Raw genomic sequence first — 20,509 nt, 5'->3', positions numbered from 1 at the left:
CAGCCCAGCGAGCATCTGTCACCAGGGATGGCCATGAAAACAGCAGGCTGGAACTCAGGGCCCAGCAGGGAAGGGTTCCGGCTCCACCTCCTGCCTCCTCCCCCATTCTCTCTCACCAATGCCATCTCCATAAACAAAGGGGGAGTGGGGCTGGGGTGGTGGCAGAGGAGTCAGCGAAAGGGGAAGAGTCCGTTGGTGAAACCCCACCCCTGCGTGAGTGAGCAGCACTGAGGTAATGCAGCCCAGCCCTGGCTCCACTCACTCATATAAGGCAGCCACCAACACAGGTGCACTCAGGAGTGAGCGGATCCTCTGGAGCTTACACAGACAGCGACAGGTGCCCGCAGGTGCTGCCAGCTAAGGAGTCCAGCTCCCTTTCTGCCGTTGCCTTGAAAGTACCTAGGGCGTGGCAACATGTCGATGGGGCTGGAGATCGGTGGAGTGGCCCTGTCGGTGGTGGGCTGGGTGGGCGCCATCGTGTGCTGTGCACTCCCCATGTGGAGGGTGACGGCCTTCATCGGGAACAACATTGTGACAGCCCAGACCATCTGGGAGGGGCTGTGGATGAACTGCGTGGTGCAGAGCACGGGCCAGATGCAGTGCAAGGTCTATGACTCCATGCTGGCGCTGCCCCAGGACCTGCAGGCGGCGCGTGCCCTGGTGGTGATCGCCATCGTGCTGGCCATCCTGGGCCTCATGGTTGCCCTCATCGGAGCGCAGTGCACCAGGTGCGTGGAAGATGAGACCACCAAGGCCAAGATCACCATTGTGTCCGGGGTGATCTTCTTGCTGGCTGGGATCATGACCCTCATCCCCGTGTGCTGGTCGGCCAACACCATCATCCGCGACTTCTACAATCCTGTGGTGTTAGAGTCACAGAAGCGGGAGCTGGGCGCCTCCCTCTACGTGGGCTGGGCAGCTGCAGCACTGCAGCTGTTCGGGGGGGCTCTGCTTTGCTGCTCCTGTCCCCCCAAGGATGATAAGTACACTCCAGGCAAGGTGGCTTACTCTGCTCCCCGATCCACCGGGCCCAGCTACGACAAGAGGAACTACGTGTGAGGGAGGCAGCCCAGCACCCCTCCTGCCTGCCCTGATCCATTCATCAGACTGTTCCTGACTTCACTGCTTCCCCCACTGTCTCTGTAGCCCTTAGGACCCTCGGGGAACACAGCCCCCCCTTGCCGCCCCAAGGACAATGGCTGGCTGGCTGGTCACCAGACTCTGACTGTCATTCCAAGGGCTGGGTGGAGGAGGAACTGCTCCGTCTCCCTCAGGGCTGCTGGCGAGGGGAAGCAAACCCCTGCTAAGACTCTCGTTTCTGTTTGTAGATACTTTGTCTTTGATCTTTTGCACCCCAGCTCTGAGACACCCTCATCCCCACTGGCTGGAGAAGCCCCACTGGGCTCCGCTCCTCCTTCAAACCCAACGGATTCCTCCGGCTGGCTCAGCTGGCACCCTGGCAAACACTCTGCCTGAGAGTCAGGCCCCAGGGCAGGGAGGGGTGGAAGGGTAACTTAGGGTGAAGAGGTGTTTGTGCTGAATGTGCCAGCAGCCTCTCCCAGCTGGCACTGGCTATGCCCTAGGTGTTAGGACCCCCTCCTTTTCCCTACCTCCCAGGAGTTTTCTCTGAGGCACGGCTGGGAGCATCCCCCTCCCCCGTCCTTTCTGCGAGGGATAGAGCAGAGGGGAGACACATCGTTCAGAGCAGAGTTGGGGGAAGGCAGAGAGAGCAGAGGAGGGCGGTGGGCTCCATGCCCTGCCCCCAAAGGGCTCTGAGCTCTCTCCCGAGTCACCTCTGACTTACGCCCCACTGCTCTGCGCTGGCCAGCGGGAGAGGCGGGGAACATGCAGGGCAGGTGCCAGGCGCTCACCTACCCACCAGGGAGAGAGCTAAACAAGCCGTATCTTAGCAGTCTAAGCCAAGGCTGGAGAATGGAGGGGGCTCGTGGCAACAGGGGGAGAAATCTGGCAGAGGTGTGGAGAGGGTCCTGGGCAGGGAGTGGGGGTGGGGGGATGGGGGGACCGTTCTGCCAGTGAAGCGCTCTGGATCAATCCTGAGCTGGGTGTGCCTGCCTGTGGGTTTGATGTCTGTGTAAATACAAATGGTTTATTGTATCTAGGAGAGATTTTTCACCATGATTTGATTTGTGAAGGAAGCTATTGCTGGGACATGCTGCCTCCTAGCACCCGCCTGCGCTGCTGGGACTTATCATGGGCCATGGAACAGTAGCTGATCTCTTGGCCTCATAGAACAGCTGATCCTTCTGGGGGCCCTGAGGTGGCTACTGTGGGAATGAGAGGAATGAAGAGCCCTCCCTTGCCATGGTGGGAAAGGAGGCCAGCAGACACTGGGGCGGGGGTGTGCAGAGCGATCGTCTCTCTGAGCACCTGCCTGCCCGCGCTGGACAGGCTGTGCCCTGTTACACGCTTACAGTCATGCTTCCACTGCTTTGTACCAAGTTACATTTTTCAATAAAATTGTCCAGTTCCAGTAACAGCTGAGTGACGTGTCCTTCTCCAGCGTATGAAGCAACGTGCTAGAAATCATCTTTCCCTTCTCTGGCTGCAGGCTGCAGCCCTGGCTCGAGCGTCTGTCTGGAAGGGCAAGGGTGAACCAGAGCGCTCAGGTGAAAGAGACTTGTCAGGTCACTTTTCAGTAAGCCCTCTCCTCTCCCATGGGTTCATGCTGCAAGCTCCCTCTCCACTACCTCCCCAGGCTGCCCAGGGGTTTACCTTTCCCCAGGTCCCACCATCCCAATGAGTGACAGAGAGGGGTACCATTCCAATGAGGGGGTTCTCTCCCCATGTCCCCATGCCCTGGGGAGATGCTCAGACACTCTTGCCGCCATGAGCTGATGGGTTAACAGACATTGGAGCAGCAGCTCAGGTTCTGCTCTGTTTACTTTCCCTGCCAAGTATAGTTCAAAGTGTATTTCTTGCCTTGCCTAGGTGGGGACAGGTCTCTTCCCTGTATGGGGGAAGGGCAGGATTGAGCAAGCTGTTATTTGCATTAGCCTGTTGCCAGCAGAACAGTGTGCGTGAGATGGACAGGCCACACCCTCCTGCCCTCCACACTTCACTAGACAGGCAAACACACACGCCAAGGGTGAGCTCCCCCGCCCTGTGTGGGGAGCATGGAGCTCTGCAAAGGCCCAGCCTGGGCTCCTATGTCGCAAGGGGTGGCAGTGCCCAGTACAGTGGCTAGGATTGAGGGGTTCCTGCTCCCCACCCCCTTTACTCCATGAGGACATCCAGCTTGTCCCGCTCTGTAATCTACCGGAGCTCTTGTAGCAGGAGAAGTGGCCCTACCGCAGTGCAGCTTTCCGAATGGAGCTGCTCATGGAGACTCGCCCCCATCCCATACCTGCCACCTCCTCACACCTCAGGAGCCGCAGAGACTATTTGGGCAGGTGCGGAGATCAGGCCCTGACTGGCTATGTCCTTCACCCCGTGTTACCAAGCAGATGTCCCACCCAGGAAGTGACCCTCCTTTGCAAGGCCATGATAGAGCCCTTCGCGGGGCAGGGGAGCAGTCTGGAGCCCTGCACACTCTGGGGATCGGACAGAGACTAGCCCTGCTGCCCACCACACTCTAACGGATCTGGCACCCACCTGGCTCTGCTCTCCACAGTACCTGGTAGGTCTGCCCGCCTGACCGGCTCGTTCTCCTAGATAATCAGCAACAAAAATGCTCGTTGCTTAGGACAAACTGACCTGGTACGTGACTTGCTGGCTTGAGCTGCGCACTGACCAGGTGGGGTCAGTAACCAGCTGGGTCCTGGGCCTAGGAGAGGCGGTGTTCTTCGCCTGACCCCTCAGGGCCATTCCATACCCTGGCGGCTGCAATCGTGGGCCCAGCACCGCCCTGGCCCTTGCAGTGAACACAAAAGAGACAATTCAGGTGGCGTGGCAGGGGTAGACCCACTAGCTCTCCAGCCACAACTCTGCCACTGCCCTTTTTAACTTTCCGCTGAGGGCCACAGGGCTCATCCTCTCCCAGAGAAAACTCAGGACACCTGTGTCTAAAGCATGGACCCCACCTGCTCATCTCCTGATCTCATGGGTCAGCCTGGACCCTGGACACCATAAATATTACCCCCATATGGGGCATACAAGACCCTGCCCTCAGACCCCACCTCACTGGGGGCTGGTGCCCCTCCTGACCACACACACACTTGCAGTATGTGAGAACTGACACCAGAGACCCATCCAGCCAAACACACCATGGAGACTCAGCACCACAGACATCCTTGCAAGAGGAGACTGAGACTCCCGGGGCTTGACATTGGAAGGGAGAGTACATGAGTACAGCAAAAGTGCAGATTATTGTAATCCATGTGCACCAGAGAGTCAAGAGGCCTTGCACCATTAAGAGGCATGGCAGCAAAGGTGAAATACAGGTGGGGGTTAGGGATGGAATTTACCTGAGTATTCCCAGACTTCCTGGTGAAATTGTTGCAAATTAAGTCTCTTTACACCCTTAGGGTATGTCTACATTGCAATCAGCTGTGTGAGTGCACCCAGTAGACATGTCTATGCTAGCTTTCATCTAGCTAGCCCAGCTACAGATAGCAATGTAGACATGGCAGCACAGCCCCTGGTGCCTGCTAGGAACAGGACCACGTAACTAGAGTTCCAGGTGGGTTTGTTCAACCCTGAGGCCTGCACCACCGGATCGTCACTGCTGTTTAGAGTTATGCTAGCTAGATGACTTAGGCACCTAAGCCCCAGATATAGATCCTATTTTTAGGCACCACTGCGATCCACAACCTCCACTCGGCTGCCCCTAACTGTCCATAGGCACCTAAACTCATGCGGCACCTCCATTTTCAGAGGAAAGCTGCCTCGATGCCTGTATTTCTGCCTCTGGGTATGCACACTGCTGCCTCCCTCTAGGCAGCAGGACCCTCACCAGAGAAGACAGGCAGGAGCACGGATGCCCATCTTGCCTGCAAGGCCTGATCTGGTAGGTATGCTACACTGCAATCAGAGGCAGAAATCCAGCAAGCCCGGCTCTGAGCACGCCTAGTGGTCAGGACCCATTCAAAATCCAGCTGGAGGAACAGGAGCTGCCTTCCCCAGTGTGTTTAGCCCAGTGCTTAGAGCAGGGGTGGCCAACCTGAGCCTGAGAAGGAGCCAGAATTTACCAATGTACATTGCCAAAGAGCCACAGTCATACATCAGCAGCCCCCACCCCATCAGCTCCCCATCCCAGCTCCCAGCGCCTCCTGCCAACCAGCATCCCGCCAATCAGAGCTTCCCCCTCCCTCCCGATCAGCTGTTTCGTGTCATGCGGGAGGCTTGGGGTGTGTGGGGGGGTGAGGCCCAGGGCATGGCAGGCTCAGGGGAGGGAAGGGGTGGAGTGGGGGCAGGGCCGGTGGCAGAGCCAGGGGTTGAGCAGTGAGCACCCCGTGGCCAGTGCCGGGTTTACAACGGCTCCAGTGGCTTCATGGAGCTGGGCCCGGTCTGCTCCGCTTGCACTGTGCCCTGAGACCCCACTGGCTCCCCCTGCCCACCACTTGCTCCTCTCGGCCTGCCCCCCGCCTGGCCGAGGGCTCCTCTCTGCCCCCTGACCCCACCCCCTGCTCCTCTCAGCCCCCTGGCTGGACCCCAGTGCACCTCGGCTCTGGGCACTTTCTGCTTCCCACAACCTGAGGGGCCCCACTTGCCTCCCCAGAGCTGAGCCGCCCGGGACTGGGGCAGAAGCCTGGCCAGTCTCAGCCAGGGGTGTGGGGGGGGGGGACAGTGCGCAGGGCTTGGCTGGGCCCCTCCAGGCAAGTGGGGCAGGTCCTGGCCTGGCGGATCGTGCCACTCCCGAGGGACCGGAGTGATTCCTGACCCTGGGACCGGCCCTGGCTGCGCTGCCGGCTCCACCCAGCAGACACAGTTGCCGCTCAGCAGGGCTGGTGAGTGTGGCCAGGAGGCAGGGCTTGGGGCAGTGGGTCTGTGGGCAGCCTGGGGGGTGCTGAAGGGGCAGGGAAGATCTGTGTGTGTTGGGGCACTAGGAAGTGGGGGATCTGTGGGGGGTGCTGGGCAGTTGTGGTGGGGCTGTGGGCAGGGGTGGTGTTGTGCAGGGCACTGTGCATTTGTGGGTGGGGCTTGGGGGGCACTGGGCATAGTGGGCCCGGGAGGGCTCTGGCTATATGGAGTCGGGGGGTGTTGGGTGGGGGGGCTCTGTGGCCCACCCCCCAGGGGAAGGGGCAGGCTGGCAGCACAGGGCCGGGCAGGCCACTGTGTGTCTGGCAACTGCTGGTTTGTAAATAGTGTCCTCGCATTGGGCAGTGCAGGGCCGCCCCTGTCATGCCCCATTGCCCCCGGCTGGCCCCTCGCTCTGGGGACTGAGCTCCCCGCACCACACCCCATCGCCCCTGGCTGGCCCCTCACCCCGGGGACTGAGCTCCCCGCACCACACCCCATCGCCCCTGGCTGGCCCCTCGCTCTGGGGACTGACCTCCCCCCGCCACACCCCATTACCCCTGGCTGGCCCCTCGCCCCGGCGACTGAGCTGCCCGCGCCATGCCCCATCGCCCCTGGCTGGCCCCTCGCTCTGGGGACTGACCTCCCTGCACCATGCTCCATTGCCTCCATGGGGGCCCATGAATATGTTTGGCGCCGGGCCCACAAAAGGTTAATCCGGCCCTGCCCCCAGCACATTGGAAAGTTGGTGCCTGTAGCTTCAGCCCCGGAGTCGGTGCCTGTACAAGGAGCCGCATATTAACTTCTGAAGAGCTGCATGTGGTTCCGGAGCCACAGGTTGGCCACCCCTGGTTTAGAGCACTCTAGGGTGTCAGTTCTCTCCCTGCCCGATGGGGAACCTGGGTCTCTACCCCTCAGGGGAGTGTGCTAACCCCCAGGCTGGCATACTGGGATGCAGGGTTCCCGCAGTCTCTCCTGTTGGAGCTTTTCCACTTTGGATAAAGAATCACTGGAGCAGGGGGAGGAGAGCCTGGGTCCTTCTCTCGCTCGTTGGCCCAATGACTAGTCAATAATTTATCCACAGTGGAACAGCTTCACCAGCAGAGACTGAGGCAGGCCCATGTCAGACTGCCCCAGAGCCCTGTGGTTAGAGCAGGGGTCGGCAACCTTTCAGAAGGGGTGTGCCGAGTCTTCATTTTTTCACTCTAATTTAAGGTTTCACGTGCCAGTAATAAATGTTAACTTTTTAGAAGGTCTCTTTCTATAAGTGTATAATATATAACTAAACTATTGTTGTATGTAAAGTAAATAGGTTTTAAAAATGTTTAAGAAGCTTCATTTAAAATTAAATTAAAATGCAGAGCCCCCCGGACCCAGGCAGTGTGAGTGCCACTGAAAATCAGCTCTCGTGGCATAGGCTGCCTACCCCTGGGTTAGAGCATGCTGCTGAGAGGTGGGAAATCTCTGTTCGTTGTTTCTCTTCATCAGGCAGAGGGGGGACTTGAGAACTTGAGTCTCCCACATCCCGGGGGAGTGCTCTAGCCATGGGGTCACAAGCTACAAGGGAGGGGGCAGCAGCCCCTCCTGCCCCTCTTGTGAAAATCAGCTGAGGCACCAGCTCCAGGAAAGGGGTTCATAGGTGTGCACTGCCAGCAGAGCTAGGGCCTCCCACCTCCCTAAGCAGAGCAGGGTTTAGGACACACCCCTCTCATCAGCATCTGCTATTGGACAGCTTAGGCAGCTCCTTTCCTAATGTGCTGGCTTCTGTGGATCCCATTCTCAGGTGCCTCTTTCTCCCCATGCACTGTCTGGGCCTACGGGCCCAAGCCAGGCTTTGTGGATCACTGTGATTTTCTAGGCACTGTGGCTTCCTGGAGCTAGCTTTGCCCAAGGCCAGCTGGGGTACGTCTACACATGTTGCAATCACAGCTCTGAATGCACTGTAGACACACTACTGCTCTCTGGCCCAATGGCTAGTTAAGTGTTTATCCAAAGTAGAACAGCTTCAGCAGGAGAGATTCCGAGAACCCTACGTTGGACTAGCCCAAAGTCCAGTGATTGGTGCCCCCTCCTGGGAGGTGGGAGCCCCAAGGGTCTCCTTTCTCCGCATCAGGCAAGGGGAGAATTACACCTGGGTCTCCCACAGCTCACTGGGCTAACGGTTATAAAGGCCCCATGCAGGTAGGCGAGATAGACAGGCGAACAAACACCTATCTTCACCTGCTTTGAGGATCCTGCTGGGGCTTAAGCATGAGCTAGGTGTCCAGAGGCCTAGCGGGAGGCATGCATGTGCCCAGCAGCAGAAACAAAACCAGGGGATTTTTACAGTGAAAATTTAGCCATTGAGGGATTTCAGGTGCCTCCAGGGCTAGGGTTTGAGGAACTCAGTGGCACCTAAATTTCTGAGGCCCAGATCCTCAAAGGCGCACAGGCACTGCTCCGCTCAGCACTGCAACACGGCAGCCTGCTGCCCACTGGAACCCTCAGCCCCAGGCCCAGATCCACAAAAGAACATAGGCAACTAATGCCCCATTTGGGGGCAGAGATTCTGGGGGGGTGACCCTCACAGAGGGCTAGGGACACAGACAGGAGTGCCCCTCTCCAGGGCAAGAGAGCGAGGCCCAATGAGGGGAGGTGCAGAGACCCAAGGTGCCACACTGGGCACCAGAATCCAGCTCCACCCAGGGTGGACTTGGGGAAGAAGGTGGACTCCACTTGGTGTCTGTTGTGCATGGGGAGGGCCCAGGAGCATCTCCTGTTCAACATACTACAATGTGTGCATGCTCCTCCATGCACATCACAAACCCTGAGTAAATCTCACAGCCCCCAAAACGGAGGTGTTACTCAGACATGCCAGGCAGATCTATTACCCCTGTGTCTGACCAACTTCTCAACCAGTCATCAAAGGGGGTCATGTAGGGTCTCTGCCAAAAGCTAAGAACTAGCTGGCTGCCATGGTTATTGCACGACAGTAGTATGGGAAATAGTTTAGCAGATGTCAAATGTAGGGGGGAGGGATAGCTCAGTGGTTTGAGCATTGGCCTGCTAAACCCAGGGTTGAGAGTTCAATGGGGGGGGGGGGGGTTAGTTGGGGTTGGTCCTGCTTTGGGCAGGGGATTGGACTAGATGACTTCCTGAGGTCCCTTCCAACCCTGATATTCTACAATTAGGCTGTACAACTGTTGAAGTGAGACTTGGCACTTGGGGCAAGGCAGGGTCTCAGGGCTAGCTCGATCACCACTGGGAATGGTGAACATCTGTGGAGACAGCACAAATAGCCTGTAACCGCAGAAGAGCAAAGGAAATAGCACAAGTTGTTATGCCAAGGAGAAAGTTAGCAGGGGTGCCTCATGAAAGTTGGATCCCAGCTCTCTGAACTGGACAACCACTGCAAGGACTGACCATTGGGTGAGAAATACCTTGTTAGACAGGAAAGTCACTTGTTAATAAGCATAGGCTGTAGATAGTGTTGTATTTTAATTGGAACCTTAGGTTTCCAAACCCTTGATTTTGAACCTCTATTTGAAGCTCTGTTAATTAAACTTCAATTTGGTTTTATTATAGAGCTGTACAAGTGCCATGTGCTAAGGACAGTGCTGAACTGAGGTGAAACCAGTGAACTGGGTGCACTGCTTCCACAAGAGGCAGCAGATGGGTGCATATTAAGGGTGCCCAAAATACAAGGGACTGAACACTCGAATAGCACAAAGTGAGGTGCGTAAACTGCTTGCTTGTAAGAGAATACGCAAAACTGAGGCGGCTAGTTCAATGGAAACGAAAAGGAACAGTCACAAGGGTGAAATGACTGCAAGTTGCATGGAAACTTTTAAAAACACCATAATAGAGGCTCAAACTATCTGTGTACCCCCAAATTTAAAAAATCAGTAAGAGGATGAGAAAAAAACCCTGCCACCATGGCTAAACAATGAAGTAAGTGAGGGGATTAGGGACAAAAAGGCATCCTATAAACATTGGAAGTCAAATCCTAGTAAGGAAAATAGAAAGGAGCATAAACGCTGGCAAGTCAAGTGTAAAAGTATAATTAGTCAGGCCAAAAAGAATTTGAAGAGAAACTAGCAAAAGACTTAAAAAGTAACAGCAAAAACATTTGTAAGTACATCAGAAGCCTGCCGTACAGTCATTGGAGCCACTGGATGATCAAAATGCTAAAAGAGCACTCGAGGAAGACTAGGCTGTTGGAGAGAAGCTAAATTAATTCCTTGAATTGGTCTTCACTGCAGTGGATGTGAGGGAGATTCCCACATGAGAGCCATTCTTCTTACGTGACAAATGTGAGGAAGTGTCCCAGCTTGAGGTGTCATTAGAGGAAGTTTTAGAACAAACTGAAAAATTAAGCAATAAGAAGTCATCAGGACCAGATGGTATCACCCAAGAGTTCTGAAGAAACTCAAATATGAAACCGCAGAGCTACTAACTGCGGTATGTAACCTATCGCTTAAATCAGCCTTGGTACCAGATGACTGGAGGATAGCTAATGTAACGCCAATTGTTTAAAAAGGCTCCAGATGTGAGCCTGGCAATTACAGGCCAATAAGCCTAACTTCAGTACCAGGCAAATTGGTACTGTTGGAATGATCAGAAACATAGAACAACACATCACGTTGATGGAGATTCAACATAGCTTTTGTAAAGGGAAATCATGCGCCACCAACCTATTAGAATTTTTTGAAGGTGTCAACAATCATGTGGATGGGGTGATCCAGTAATTATAGCGTGCTTGGACTTTCAGGAAGCCTTTGACAAGGTCCTTGACCAAAGGCTCTTAAGCAAAGTAAGCAGTCTTGGGATAAGAGGGTCCTGCAATGGATCAGTAACGGGTTCAAAGATAGGAAACAAAGGGTGGAAATGAACAGTCAGTTTTCACAGTGGAGAGAGGTAAATAGTGGGGTCACCCAAGGGTCTGTACTGGAATCAGTGCTGTTCAACATGTTCGTACATGATTCTGGAAAAGGGAGTGAATAATGAGGAGGAAAATGTGCAGAGGATACGAAATTACTCAAGATTGTTAAGTCTACAGCAGACTGCAAAGGGGTATCACTAAACTGGGTGAGTGGGCAAGAAAATGGCAAATGAAATTCAAATGTTGAGAAATGCAAAGTAATGCACATTGGAAAACATAATCACAACTATATATACAAAATGATGAGATCTAAATTACTTGTTACCGCTCAAGAAAAAAAATCTTGGAGTCACTGGGGATAGTTGCCTGAAAACATCCACTCAGTGTGCAGTAGCTGTCAAAAAAGCTAACAATGTTAGAAACCATTAGGAAAGGCTTAGATAATATGACAGAAAATATCATAATGGCACTATATAAATCCATGGCATGCACATACTTTGAATATTGTTTACAGTTCTGGTCACCCATCTCAAAAAAGATACATTAGAATTGGAAAAAGGTAGAGAGAAGGGCAACAAAAATTATTAGGGGTTTGGAACAGCTTCCATGCAAGAAGAGATTAGTAAGCCTGGGACTGTTCAGCTTGGAAAAGAGATGACTGAGGAGTGATACTATAGAGGTCTATAAAATCATAAATAGTGCAGAGAAAGTGAATAAGGAAGTGTGATTTACCCCATCACATAACACATGAACCAGGGATTACCCAATGAAATTAATAGGCAGCAGGTTTGAAACAAACAAAAGGGACTCTTCACACAAGACACAGTCAACCTGTGGAACTCACTGCCAGGGCATGTTATGAAGGCCAAAAGTATAACTGGGTTCAAAGAATATTTAGGTAAGTTCATGGGGGACAGGTGAATCAATGGTTATTAGTCAAGATGGTCAGGGATGCAACCCCATGCTCTGGGTGGCACTAAGCCTCTGGCTGCCAGAAACTTGGACTGGACAATAGGGGATGGATCACTGGATAATTGCCCTGTTCTGTTCGGTTCCTCTGTAGCACCTGGCATTGGCCACTGTTGGAAGACAGGATCCTGGGCTAGATGGACCATTAGTCTCACCCAGTATGGCCATTCTTATGTTCCTATAGAAAAGAGTGGGGCTCATGTAACTGCCTGTGGTGCTAGCAGCCAGTGGATTGGGAGAGTTTCCCATGGTGGGCACAGACAGGACTCCTCGCACCCTGTGAGCAAGTGGTAGTGATTCACCCCAGACACCTCAGGTAACCCCAAAAAATTCACAGGACGTGAACAAGGAATCAAACCCTGGCCCCCAGCGGGACAGAAAGCTGTCTGGACATTACGTACACTGCTGTGTAGTGCTGAGCACATTCTGCTTGCACTTGTTTTGCCTAAGCAGAGCCGAGCCCTGAGGGACCAGCACAGCTCCTGCACAAGATGAGGCATCAGCGATCAGCACTGTGATGAGAAGCAGGATGGCTGGACAGAAAGCAGGCCTCAGTGTGTATTGCAGAGCAAAGCCCTGGTGCTGTGAAGGGACAGAGATTGCTTTCAGAGCTGGTCCAAGCACCGCTTTGCACAGACGAGTACAATGGTAGAAAAATCAATGTAGATAAATTGTTATAACCCCCTTGGTGTCTGCAGTTACAGCATCATTGCTTGGGTTGGATAAGTTCTCCCAGTCTAAGCAACTTAATACCAGGAGAAGTGTGGTCACAAAAAGGGGCTGCGCTGCAAAAATGTGCAGACAAGCCCTTAGTCTATGTCCTTCCTCAGAAGTGTGCATGTGCGCACAAACCCCTGACACCCCTTCCACTGCTGTGTATAGCAGCTCACCGCACACACCCAGACATGCAGGCACAGACACACCTGTGCTTTTGATGCAGTTGGTACATCTTGTCTCAGGCCTGAATGCTGAGAGCCATGACCCCACCACTGGGCTGCACCTCGTCACCTCCAGCCATTCATCATTTTCTTTGCAGACCCAGATCCTTCCGCCCCACCCCCTGCACTCTCACACAATCCCATGTCAGGCCAGCTGAGCACAGACAGACTTCTGACAACCGAAAAGGACGGAATCTCCTCCAGCCAACAGCAACACCCTCCCCACCCCCAGTGCTCAGCGATTGCTGCTGTAACTACTCGGAACAACCTCATGGAGCCAGTCTGGGCAGGAGACAACTTAGCCCAGAAGGACATTTGAATCTGGGGAGAGGCAGACAGACTTAGACTGAAATGGCTCATCTGGCCTTCCCATGGGCAGCAGCCATACAGAGGCCTCACATACTCGTGAGCCCAGCAGCAGCATCTACTGTGTTACTGGCAGCCTGCCCCCATTCCAGTTAGAGTGGCCTCTCATGCATTCCTGGATTCCGGACATGACTACTTCTGGGTATGGTGTGGAGATACCCCTGCCGGCATGACCTCGCCCCCTCCCCACCATGCCCTTGCATGCACCTAGCAGGGGCGGAACAGCACGCTCTTCAAAAGGGCGTTTGCCCAATACAGGACAAAACCACATCCGGCTCAGTCTCAGTACTGGATGGGAAAGAAACCCCACAAAGGTTGGACAGGACAGCCCAGTTTAATACCAGAGGAGAGGCCCACCTAAGCCCAATGCCAGGCAACACTAGAAATCCACAGATCAAATCCCTCCTCGAAATTAGACGACTTCTTCCTGCATCGCCCTTCCTGGAGATCCCCGGAGCCAAGAGCCCCAGCTATGCACTGGGTACCTGGGCAAAGGTCACAGAGCTAGTCTAGAGTGGCACTGAGCACCCAGGCGGTCACATACGCACAGCCGGCCCAGCCCTGTTCCCTCACATGGCCTGGCTTATCAGAAAGGTCTGAGGCCTTGTCCCAGCTGGTTTTATGGCTTGATAGCCCCATAAACCCTGCCAGGCTCCACTTGTTTACCTGGTTTCTCACTCTCTGTTCTCATCATCAAACCCTAGGAGATGATTAACACAGGCGCCAGCCCCCTCAGAGGGCCAGGCCCACACCAGGTGGGATGGTGGGCAGAAGGGGTAGCACGGCGGGCAGAAGAGGTGGCACAGCACCCAAGACCCACTCAATGAGCACCAGCAGGAACTATTTTCAGAGTAGTAGCCGTGTTAGTCTGTATCCGCAAAAAGAACAAGAGTACTTGTGGCACCTTAGAGACTAACAGATTTATTGTAGCATAAGCTCTCCTGGGCTAGAGCCCACTTCATCGGATGCATAGAATGGACCATATAAGAAGAGTGTATATATATATATACATACATACAGAGACAATGCCATACCTGCTCTAAGAGGCTAATTAAATAAGATGACCTGTTATCAGCAGGAAAAAAACTTTTGTAGTGATAATCAAGAATGGTCAATTACAGACAGTTGACAAGAGGTGTAAGGCTAGTTATCATATGGAAAAAGATTCTAGTAGTGTAATGACTCAGCCATTCCCAGTCTCTAGTCAAGCCAGAGTTAATGGTATCTAATTTGCAATACCAGGAACTACTGCACACAAATCCAAAGCTCCATGCCATCCACAAGCTGCCAACTCCCCACGGCAATGCAGGAGAAGGGGAGGAGAGCCCCTAGCTGGGGCAGCCACCTGCCACCGCAGGGCTGGAGAAGGGGGCTCCTGATCCGTGCAGGGCAGGGAGGGAGAGGAGGACAGTGCAAGCCAGCAGATGGGGGCTGGTGCGGGGCGGCTGTTTCCCCTACACATGGAGAGGAGCAGGGCAGAGGCAGGCTAGCTTGAGGAGCGCTGCCCAATAATTCACAGAGAAACATGAGACAATGTTGGCCCCTGCAGGGAGGGGGAAGGGATGCCTGCCCTAACTCCCCCGGTCCGGTCCGGGGCCCCATGAGAGGAGGGAAGCTGCCCTAACCCCGCCTCTCCCGGTCCCGGGCCCCACGGGGGGGGCTGCCCTAACCCCCCCCCCCCCCGGTCCCCACAGGGGAGGGGCAAAGGGGGCCTGCCCTAACAACACCCCCAGTGCCGGGCCCCACGGGGGGGAAGGAAGGCTGCCCTAACCCCCTACCCCCTGGTCCCGGGGCCCACGGGGGCAGGGGAGGCGTGCGCTGCCCTGACCGCCCCCCCCCGGTCCCGGACCCCACGGGGGGGGCGCTGATCTGACCCCCCCGGTCCCTGACCCCACGGGGGGAGGGCTCTGATCTGACCCCCCCCCCGGTCCAGGGCCCCACGGGGGGGCGCTGATCTGACCCCCCCCGTCCAGGGCCCCACGGGGGGGGGCGCTGATCTGACCCCGGTCCCGGGCCCCACGGGGACGCTGATCTGACCCTCCCCGGTCCCGGGCCCCACGGGGGGGACGCTGATCTGACCCTCCCCCCGGTCCCGGGCCCCACGGGGGGGACGCTGATCTGACCCCCCCCCGGTCCCGGGCCCCACGGAGGGGGCGCTGATCTGACCCCGGTCCCGGGCCCCACGGAGGGGCGCTGATCTGACCCCGGTCCCGAGCCCCACGGGGACGCTGATCTGACCCCGGTCCCGGACCCCACGGGGGGGAGGGCGCTGATCTGACCCCCCCCGGTCCCAGACCCCAAGGGGGGGGCGCTGATCTGACCCCCCCGGTCCCGGACCCCACGGGGGGGGCGCTGATCTGACCCCCCCGGTCCCGGCCCCCCCGGGACGCTGATCTGACCCCGGTCCCGAGCCCCACGGGGCGCTGATCTGACCCCGGTCCCAGACCCCACGGGGCGCTGATCTGACCCCGGTCCCGGACCCCACGGGGGCGCTGATCTGACCCCCCCGGTCCCGGGCCCCACGGGGGGGACGCTGATCTGACCCCGGTCCCAGACCCCAAGGGGGGGGGCGCTGCCCCCGACCCGCGGGCGCTGCTCACTCAGCAGAACAAAAGGAGCCTTTTGCGGCCGCGCCCTGCGCCAGCGAAACCCGCCTCACGTGACCGATACCGGCCGGGAGCGCGCGCTAGCAGCGCTCCCCGGGGGCCGGGGCGCGCGGCAACCGGGGTCATGACCCCGTCCGCAGGGAGCAGGGGGCGGGGCCGCGAAGGGGGAGGCTCCGGCTCCCAGCGGCTGAGGCCTCAGCGTGAGGGGCGGTGCCTGGGGCAGCCCCGCCCCAGGAGTCCCGCTGGCTCCCCCCCTAGGTGGGGGGGGGGCGCGCGGCCGGTCACTTTGGTGCCCGCCGGGCGCCGCCTCGGCCCAGGATGCTCCGCTGGTTCGGCCGGCCCCGGTTCTGCCTCCTCCGGGCCCCGCAGCCGCCGGCAGGGTCCGGGTGCCGAACCGCGCCGCGGCCGGTTCCGCCGGCGCGGCCGGGCGCACTTCGGTGACGTAAGTGGTCCGCGCCGCCCGCCACGTGCCCGGCCCGGCCCGCAGCGTCCCACGTGTCGGGTCCCCAGGCCGGGCGCGGGGGCGGGGGGTGAGTCCCCAGGTGCGGGCAGCGTGGGGCCCTGTCACGGTGGCGGGGCTGCTGGGCAGGCCGGGGGTGCGGCACCAGCACCTGCCTGCGAGTCTCCTTCCTCCGCTGCGGGGGCGGCCGGGCCCGGCTCTGCCACCCTCCAGCCGGGCAGCCCAGCCCACAGGCACGTGGTGGCGCCGTTTTCCTGGCGGCCGGGGCCGGGGCCGGGGCCGGCAGGATCTGGCAGCTGCGGAGCAGGGGAGGGACCGCTGGGGGCATGGAAACGACTCTTTCTGAGCTGCAACGACTGGTCCGCGAGGAAAAATCCCAGATACTTCTTCTTTGAAAAATCTGCCCCGGCTCGGGGCAAACTACCAAAAAAGAGGTCATGTCTGGGGAGACCCGGATGTATGGCAATCCTGTGTCCCTGTTCCAGCCTGCCCAGCCCGTGTCCTGCTCCCAGCCTATTTCTGCCTCCAGCCCAGTTCAGTGCCCATGTTTTGCAGGCCACTGCCCCTCTCCTACGTAGTGTTCGACGGGCCTGCACCGCAGCCCCCACTCGTCTTCCTGCACGGCCTGCTGGGCAGCAAGGGCAACTTCCGCGCCATTGCCCGGGCCCTGGTGCAGCGGAGCGGCCGCAAGGTGAGCGCCAGGGGCAGGGCCGGGGGGCAGCCAAGGGCCTGAGTGCCGGGCCCGCCCTGCCCAGCTTGCAGCAGCTTCTCTTCCTCGCCAGGTGCTGACAGTGGACGCGCGGAACCATGGCGAGAGCCCGCACAGCCCCACCATGAGCTACGAGGCCATGAGCCTGGACGTGCAGCGCCTCCTGCGCCAGCTGCACATCCCCAAGTGTGTCTTGGTTGGCCACAGCATGGGCGGCAAAACCGCCATGACACTGGCGCTGCAGCGGGTACGTGCATGTGCGTCTGCCAGGGAACAGTCAGCAGGATGCAGAGTTTGGGGCAATTGCTGCTGTTTGCCCATCCCGCACCACATGGATTCCTCTGCCATAGGGCCTGGCAAGGAGCACAAACGCCCTTCCCTGGGGTGCAGGAGGGCACACCGGGGGTGTCATAGTCGCCGTTCTGTGAGGAATAAGAGCCCAGCCTGTGCTGTCCCGGCAGGGCTGAGCGAAGGCAAGTGGAGTTTGTTCCTTTCTCTGGGCCCCTGGCACTGGCTGGCCTGTGCACTCAGCTCACAGTCAGCACAGCACAGCACAATGGGGCAGGCACCCTCTGTATGACTGCCCCAGAGTGCTGCTCGCACGGAGCTAATGGATCCTGCCTTAAGGAGGGATCCATTCGGGGGAGCTGGGATCTTCTCACACCTAAACTGAGTGGGAGCCATCTGACCACTTCTCATGGCAGACCCCAGGTAGCACACGGTGCTGTAGGAAATGGAATGGCAGTTCGGTACCAGGGGCTCTTCTCTCTGCATCTTCATAGAAGCAACCTCCCAGCATAGTGCTAGGTCTGCTGTGCACCTACAGCTGCTCTCTCTCCAGTGAGGACTTCATTGCCTGTGGGCTTAAAGATTGCCTCACATTTTCCAACACCCACAGTCATAAGTCAGGTTGCTGGGTTTTGTCTCCTGTGACTCCCTGCCATTTCATCTGGGGAATTAATCTGCATTCTCACAGTCAGAGTTACTGTCATGTTGCACCCCAGAGGTGGCTGCATTTCAGGGCTAGCTGACAGCTCCCTGCTATGGAAACAAAAACTGGATATGAACGCCCTGTTTTGCCTTCACTGTCTGCTCTATTGTGTGCTCTGGGATCTTCGCTGGGGAGTGGCAGGCAGGTCGGGGCTGGAAGGCCCTTGGGTAGAATCTAGCCTTTCTTGGGGTGCATCTGTTTGTGGGGCCCTCTGATCATTCCTCGGGATCCTTGTGGCCCTGAGCAGGGTTCCTGCTGGAGTGAGATCCCTACACTCGCTTGTGTCCCCAGCCAGATCTCGTGGAGCGCCTGGTGTCTGTAGACATTAGTCCCACAGAGAGCGTGGCTGTGACAGATTTCCCGGCCTACATCTCTGCCATGAGGAGAGTGAGCATCCCAAGTGGAATCCCCCGCTCCACTGCACGCCGGCTGGCAGAGGATCAGCTGCGTCCAGCCATCCAGGTAAGGTAGCCCACACGGAGCCCTCCCCTCTCCCAGAGTGGGAGCACACTGCCCCAGAGCCACCAGCCCCAGCCGGTGCTCTTCCATCCCCATGCCCTTAGTCCTGGCCCTGATGTCCGTCTGACCCTCAGCAGGGCCCGCACTGGGGCTTGGCATTGCGGCCACCGCATCTGTCGTGGTGGTGCGGGGGGGGGGGGTGTGTGCTGGAGCAGACACGTGCCACGTGGTGTGTCAGGTCTGCCAGTGTGGGTGTGTGATGGAGTGTCCTGGGGCGTCCCTGGCTGGCGTGTGTGTGTGCTCTGTGACGGATGGACATGCTTTACCTTCGCCGCAGGTGTCGGCAGTAAGGCAGTTCCTGCTCACCAACCTGGTGGAGGCCGAGGGCCGTTACATGTGGCGGGCGAACCTGGAGGCCATTTCCCACCATATGGCCAATATCGTGGGCTTCCCTGTGTTCCACACCCCTTACACAGGACCCACGCTCTTCCTAGCAGGATCTGACTCCCCCTATGTCAGGTGAGTCCTGGGATTCTTGTGGCTCTGAGACCCACAGCTTGTTCCCTCTCACTCTGCTGCCACAGGTACTGAGGGGTGGAGTGAGCCCTGGGCTCCCTGAGCTGGAGGGGTGTGTGTATGAGGGGATCCCAGTGTGAGACAAGGGCTGATCGTGTTTGGGGGGATCCCAGCGTGAGCCCTGGGCTGATCGTGTTTGGGGGGTGGGATCCCAGCGTGAGCCCTGGGCTGATCGTGTTTGGGGGGTGGGATCCCAGCGTGAGCCCTGGGCTGATGGTGTTGGTGGTGGTGCGGGGGGGGGATCCCAGCGTGAGCTCTGGGCTGATGGTGTTGGTGTGGGGGGGATCCCAGCGTGAGCCCTGGGCTGACTGTGCTGAGGTGGGGGGGGGATCCCAGCGTGAGACCCGCGCCGACTGTGTTGGGGATCCCAGCGTAAGCCCCATGGGCCAGCTCTCGGGTACGTTCTTTCCCCCTGCAGCTCCGAGGACTACCCGGAGATCGAGCGGCTCTTTCCCGAGGCAGAGATCCAGTATATCCCAGGTGCTGGCCACTGGGTCCATGCAGATAAGTCCCAAGAGTTCATCACGGCCATCTGCAACTTCCTGCTGCTGCCATAGAGCTCCTTCCTGTGCAGGCCGAGAGAGCGCGATTCCCAGGGCTGCCTACTCCGGGATCACCACGTGAAGGACATGGGGATCCTCTTGGGGACAGATCACTGCTGAGGTGTGGCCCCTGTCCACAAGCAGGGCCTCTGAGATGGAAAGCTCAGCACCTGACCCATGCGTCTGTGTGACAGGCTAGAGCGGAGAGTGAGGCAGGGCTGCACTGCCAGGGCCAGGATCTCTCTCCACCCCAGGCAGCTGGAGATGATTTGGCCTCAGTGCTCGTTCCAGCGGGCCAGGGCAGATCTGGAGTTGAGGCTCCCCGCAGGCCATCATGCCCTTCCATGTGCATCCCCAGCATGTTGGGGCAGTGGCCCATGGGCTCCCTGGCCCTGTTCTTCCCTCTTATTTGAATCCTTTCTTTGGGGTCTTAAGGTTGTTCTCATTCCCAGCCCCCTTCCCCAGCACACACAGACCTCCAAGCACACATAGACCCTTGACTGGGCCGGTTCTCAGAGACTCTGAGCTCTAGGGTGGGGGGTCAGAGTCCAATCTGTCCAGATTCCAGCGTGCAACCCCAACCTTGCTGGAGATTCCATCCTCCACCAGAGGCTGGAACCAGAGCGCTGCCTACTCTTGCTCTGCCTTTCTGTATCACTTCCTGGGACTCTGTACAGTATTTAAAATAAAGCCAAATCAGCACGGAGGCATCGAAACCTACAGGCCTTCTCCCAGAGGCAAGACCAGGGGAGTGGGGCAGCAGCATGTTCTCCTCTGAGCCTTAGCAGAATGAGAGTCCAGAGAATCTCCTAGTCTCACAACACAAGAACCAGGGGACATCAATGACATTAAAAGTCAGGAAACTCAGCTCAGATCAAAGCAAATACCATTTCACCCAACACATACAACTGTGGAACTCACTGCCACTGGACATCATTAAGTCCCTGACTTTATCAAGACTCAAATAGAGACTGGGCATTTATCTGGATAACAAGAACTTCCAGACTCAACAATTAATATTAAAAGAAGAGTTTTGGAAGGGAGATTAAACCCTCCTGCTTCAAGGTTTGACTGGTCTCTGATCATTAGGGATTAGGATAAGATCTTTACGTGGAC

The 20,509-nt window shown here is 57.2% G+C and overlaps 2 protein-coding genes across 3 annotated transcripts; both read left to right on the top strand.

Annotated features, from left to right (window-relative positions):
* Positions 1 to 208: 208 nt before the first annotated feature.
* Positions 209 to 1,580, top strand: CLDN3 (claudin 3). Its single transcript, XM_039507253.1, has one exon. It carries the CDS (start codon positions 415 to 417, stop codon positions 1,057 to 1,059), a length of 645 nt encoding a protein of 214 aa, XP_039363187.1. The 5' UTR covers positions 209 to 414; the 3' UTR covers positions 1,060 to 1,580.
* Positions 1,581 to 16,235: 14,655 nt separating this feature from the next.
* Positions 16,236 to 20,457, top strand: ABHD11 (abhydrolase domain containing 11). Of its 2 annotated transcripts, none has more exons than XM_039507996.1 (5): positions 16,236 to 16,807; positions 16,899 to 17,072; positions 18,112 to 18,278; positions 18,613 to 18,794; positions 19,270 to 20,457. In XM_039507996.1, exons 1-5 carry the CDS (start codon positions 16,576 to 16,578, stop codon positions 19,406 to 19,408), a joined length of 894 nt encoding a protein of 297 aa, XP_039363930.1. In that variant the 5' UTR covers positions 16,236 to 16,575; the 3' UTR covers positions 19,409 to 20,457. The 2 variants fall into 2 exon arrangements, with proteins under 2 accessions (XP_039363930.1, XP_039363929.1); XM_039507995.1 differs by having other exon boundaries at positions 16,244 to 16,807; positions 18,108 to 18,278.
* Positions 20,458 to 20,509: the final 52 nt, after the last annotated feature.

The sequence above is a fragment of the Mauremys reevesii genome, linkage group 20 (assembly GCF_016161935.1).
Source record: "Mauremys reevesii isolate NIE-2019 linkage group 20, ASM1616193v1, whole genome shotgun sequence".
NCBI lineage: Eukaryota > Metazoa > Chordata > Testudines > Geoemydidae > Mauremys > Mauremys reevesii.
This window is presented reverse-complemented; position numbering and strand designations above follow the sequence as displayed.

Coding starts and splice junctions, on each gene's coding strand:
- CLDN3 (XM_039507253.1), top strand. CDS start 415: ATGTCGATGGGGCTGGAGATCGGTGGAGTGGCCCTGTCGGTGGTGGGC.
- ABHD11 (XM_039507996.1), top strand. CDS start 16,576: ATGGCAATCCTGTGTCCCTGTTCCAGCCTGCCCAGCCCGTGTCCTGCT. Junction 16,808..16,898: donor TGCAGCGGAGCGGCCGCAAG/GTGAGCGCCAGG, acceptor CTTCCTCGCCAG/GTGCTGACAGTGGACGCGCG. Junction 17,073..18,111: donor TGACACTGGCGCTGCAGCGG/GTACGTGCATGT, acceptor GTCCCCAGCCAG/ATCTCGTGGAGCGCCTGGTG.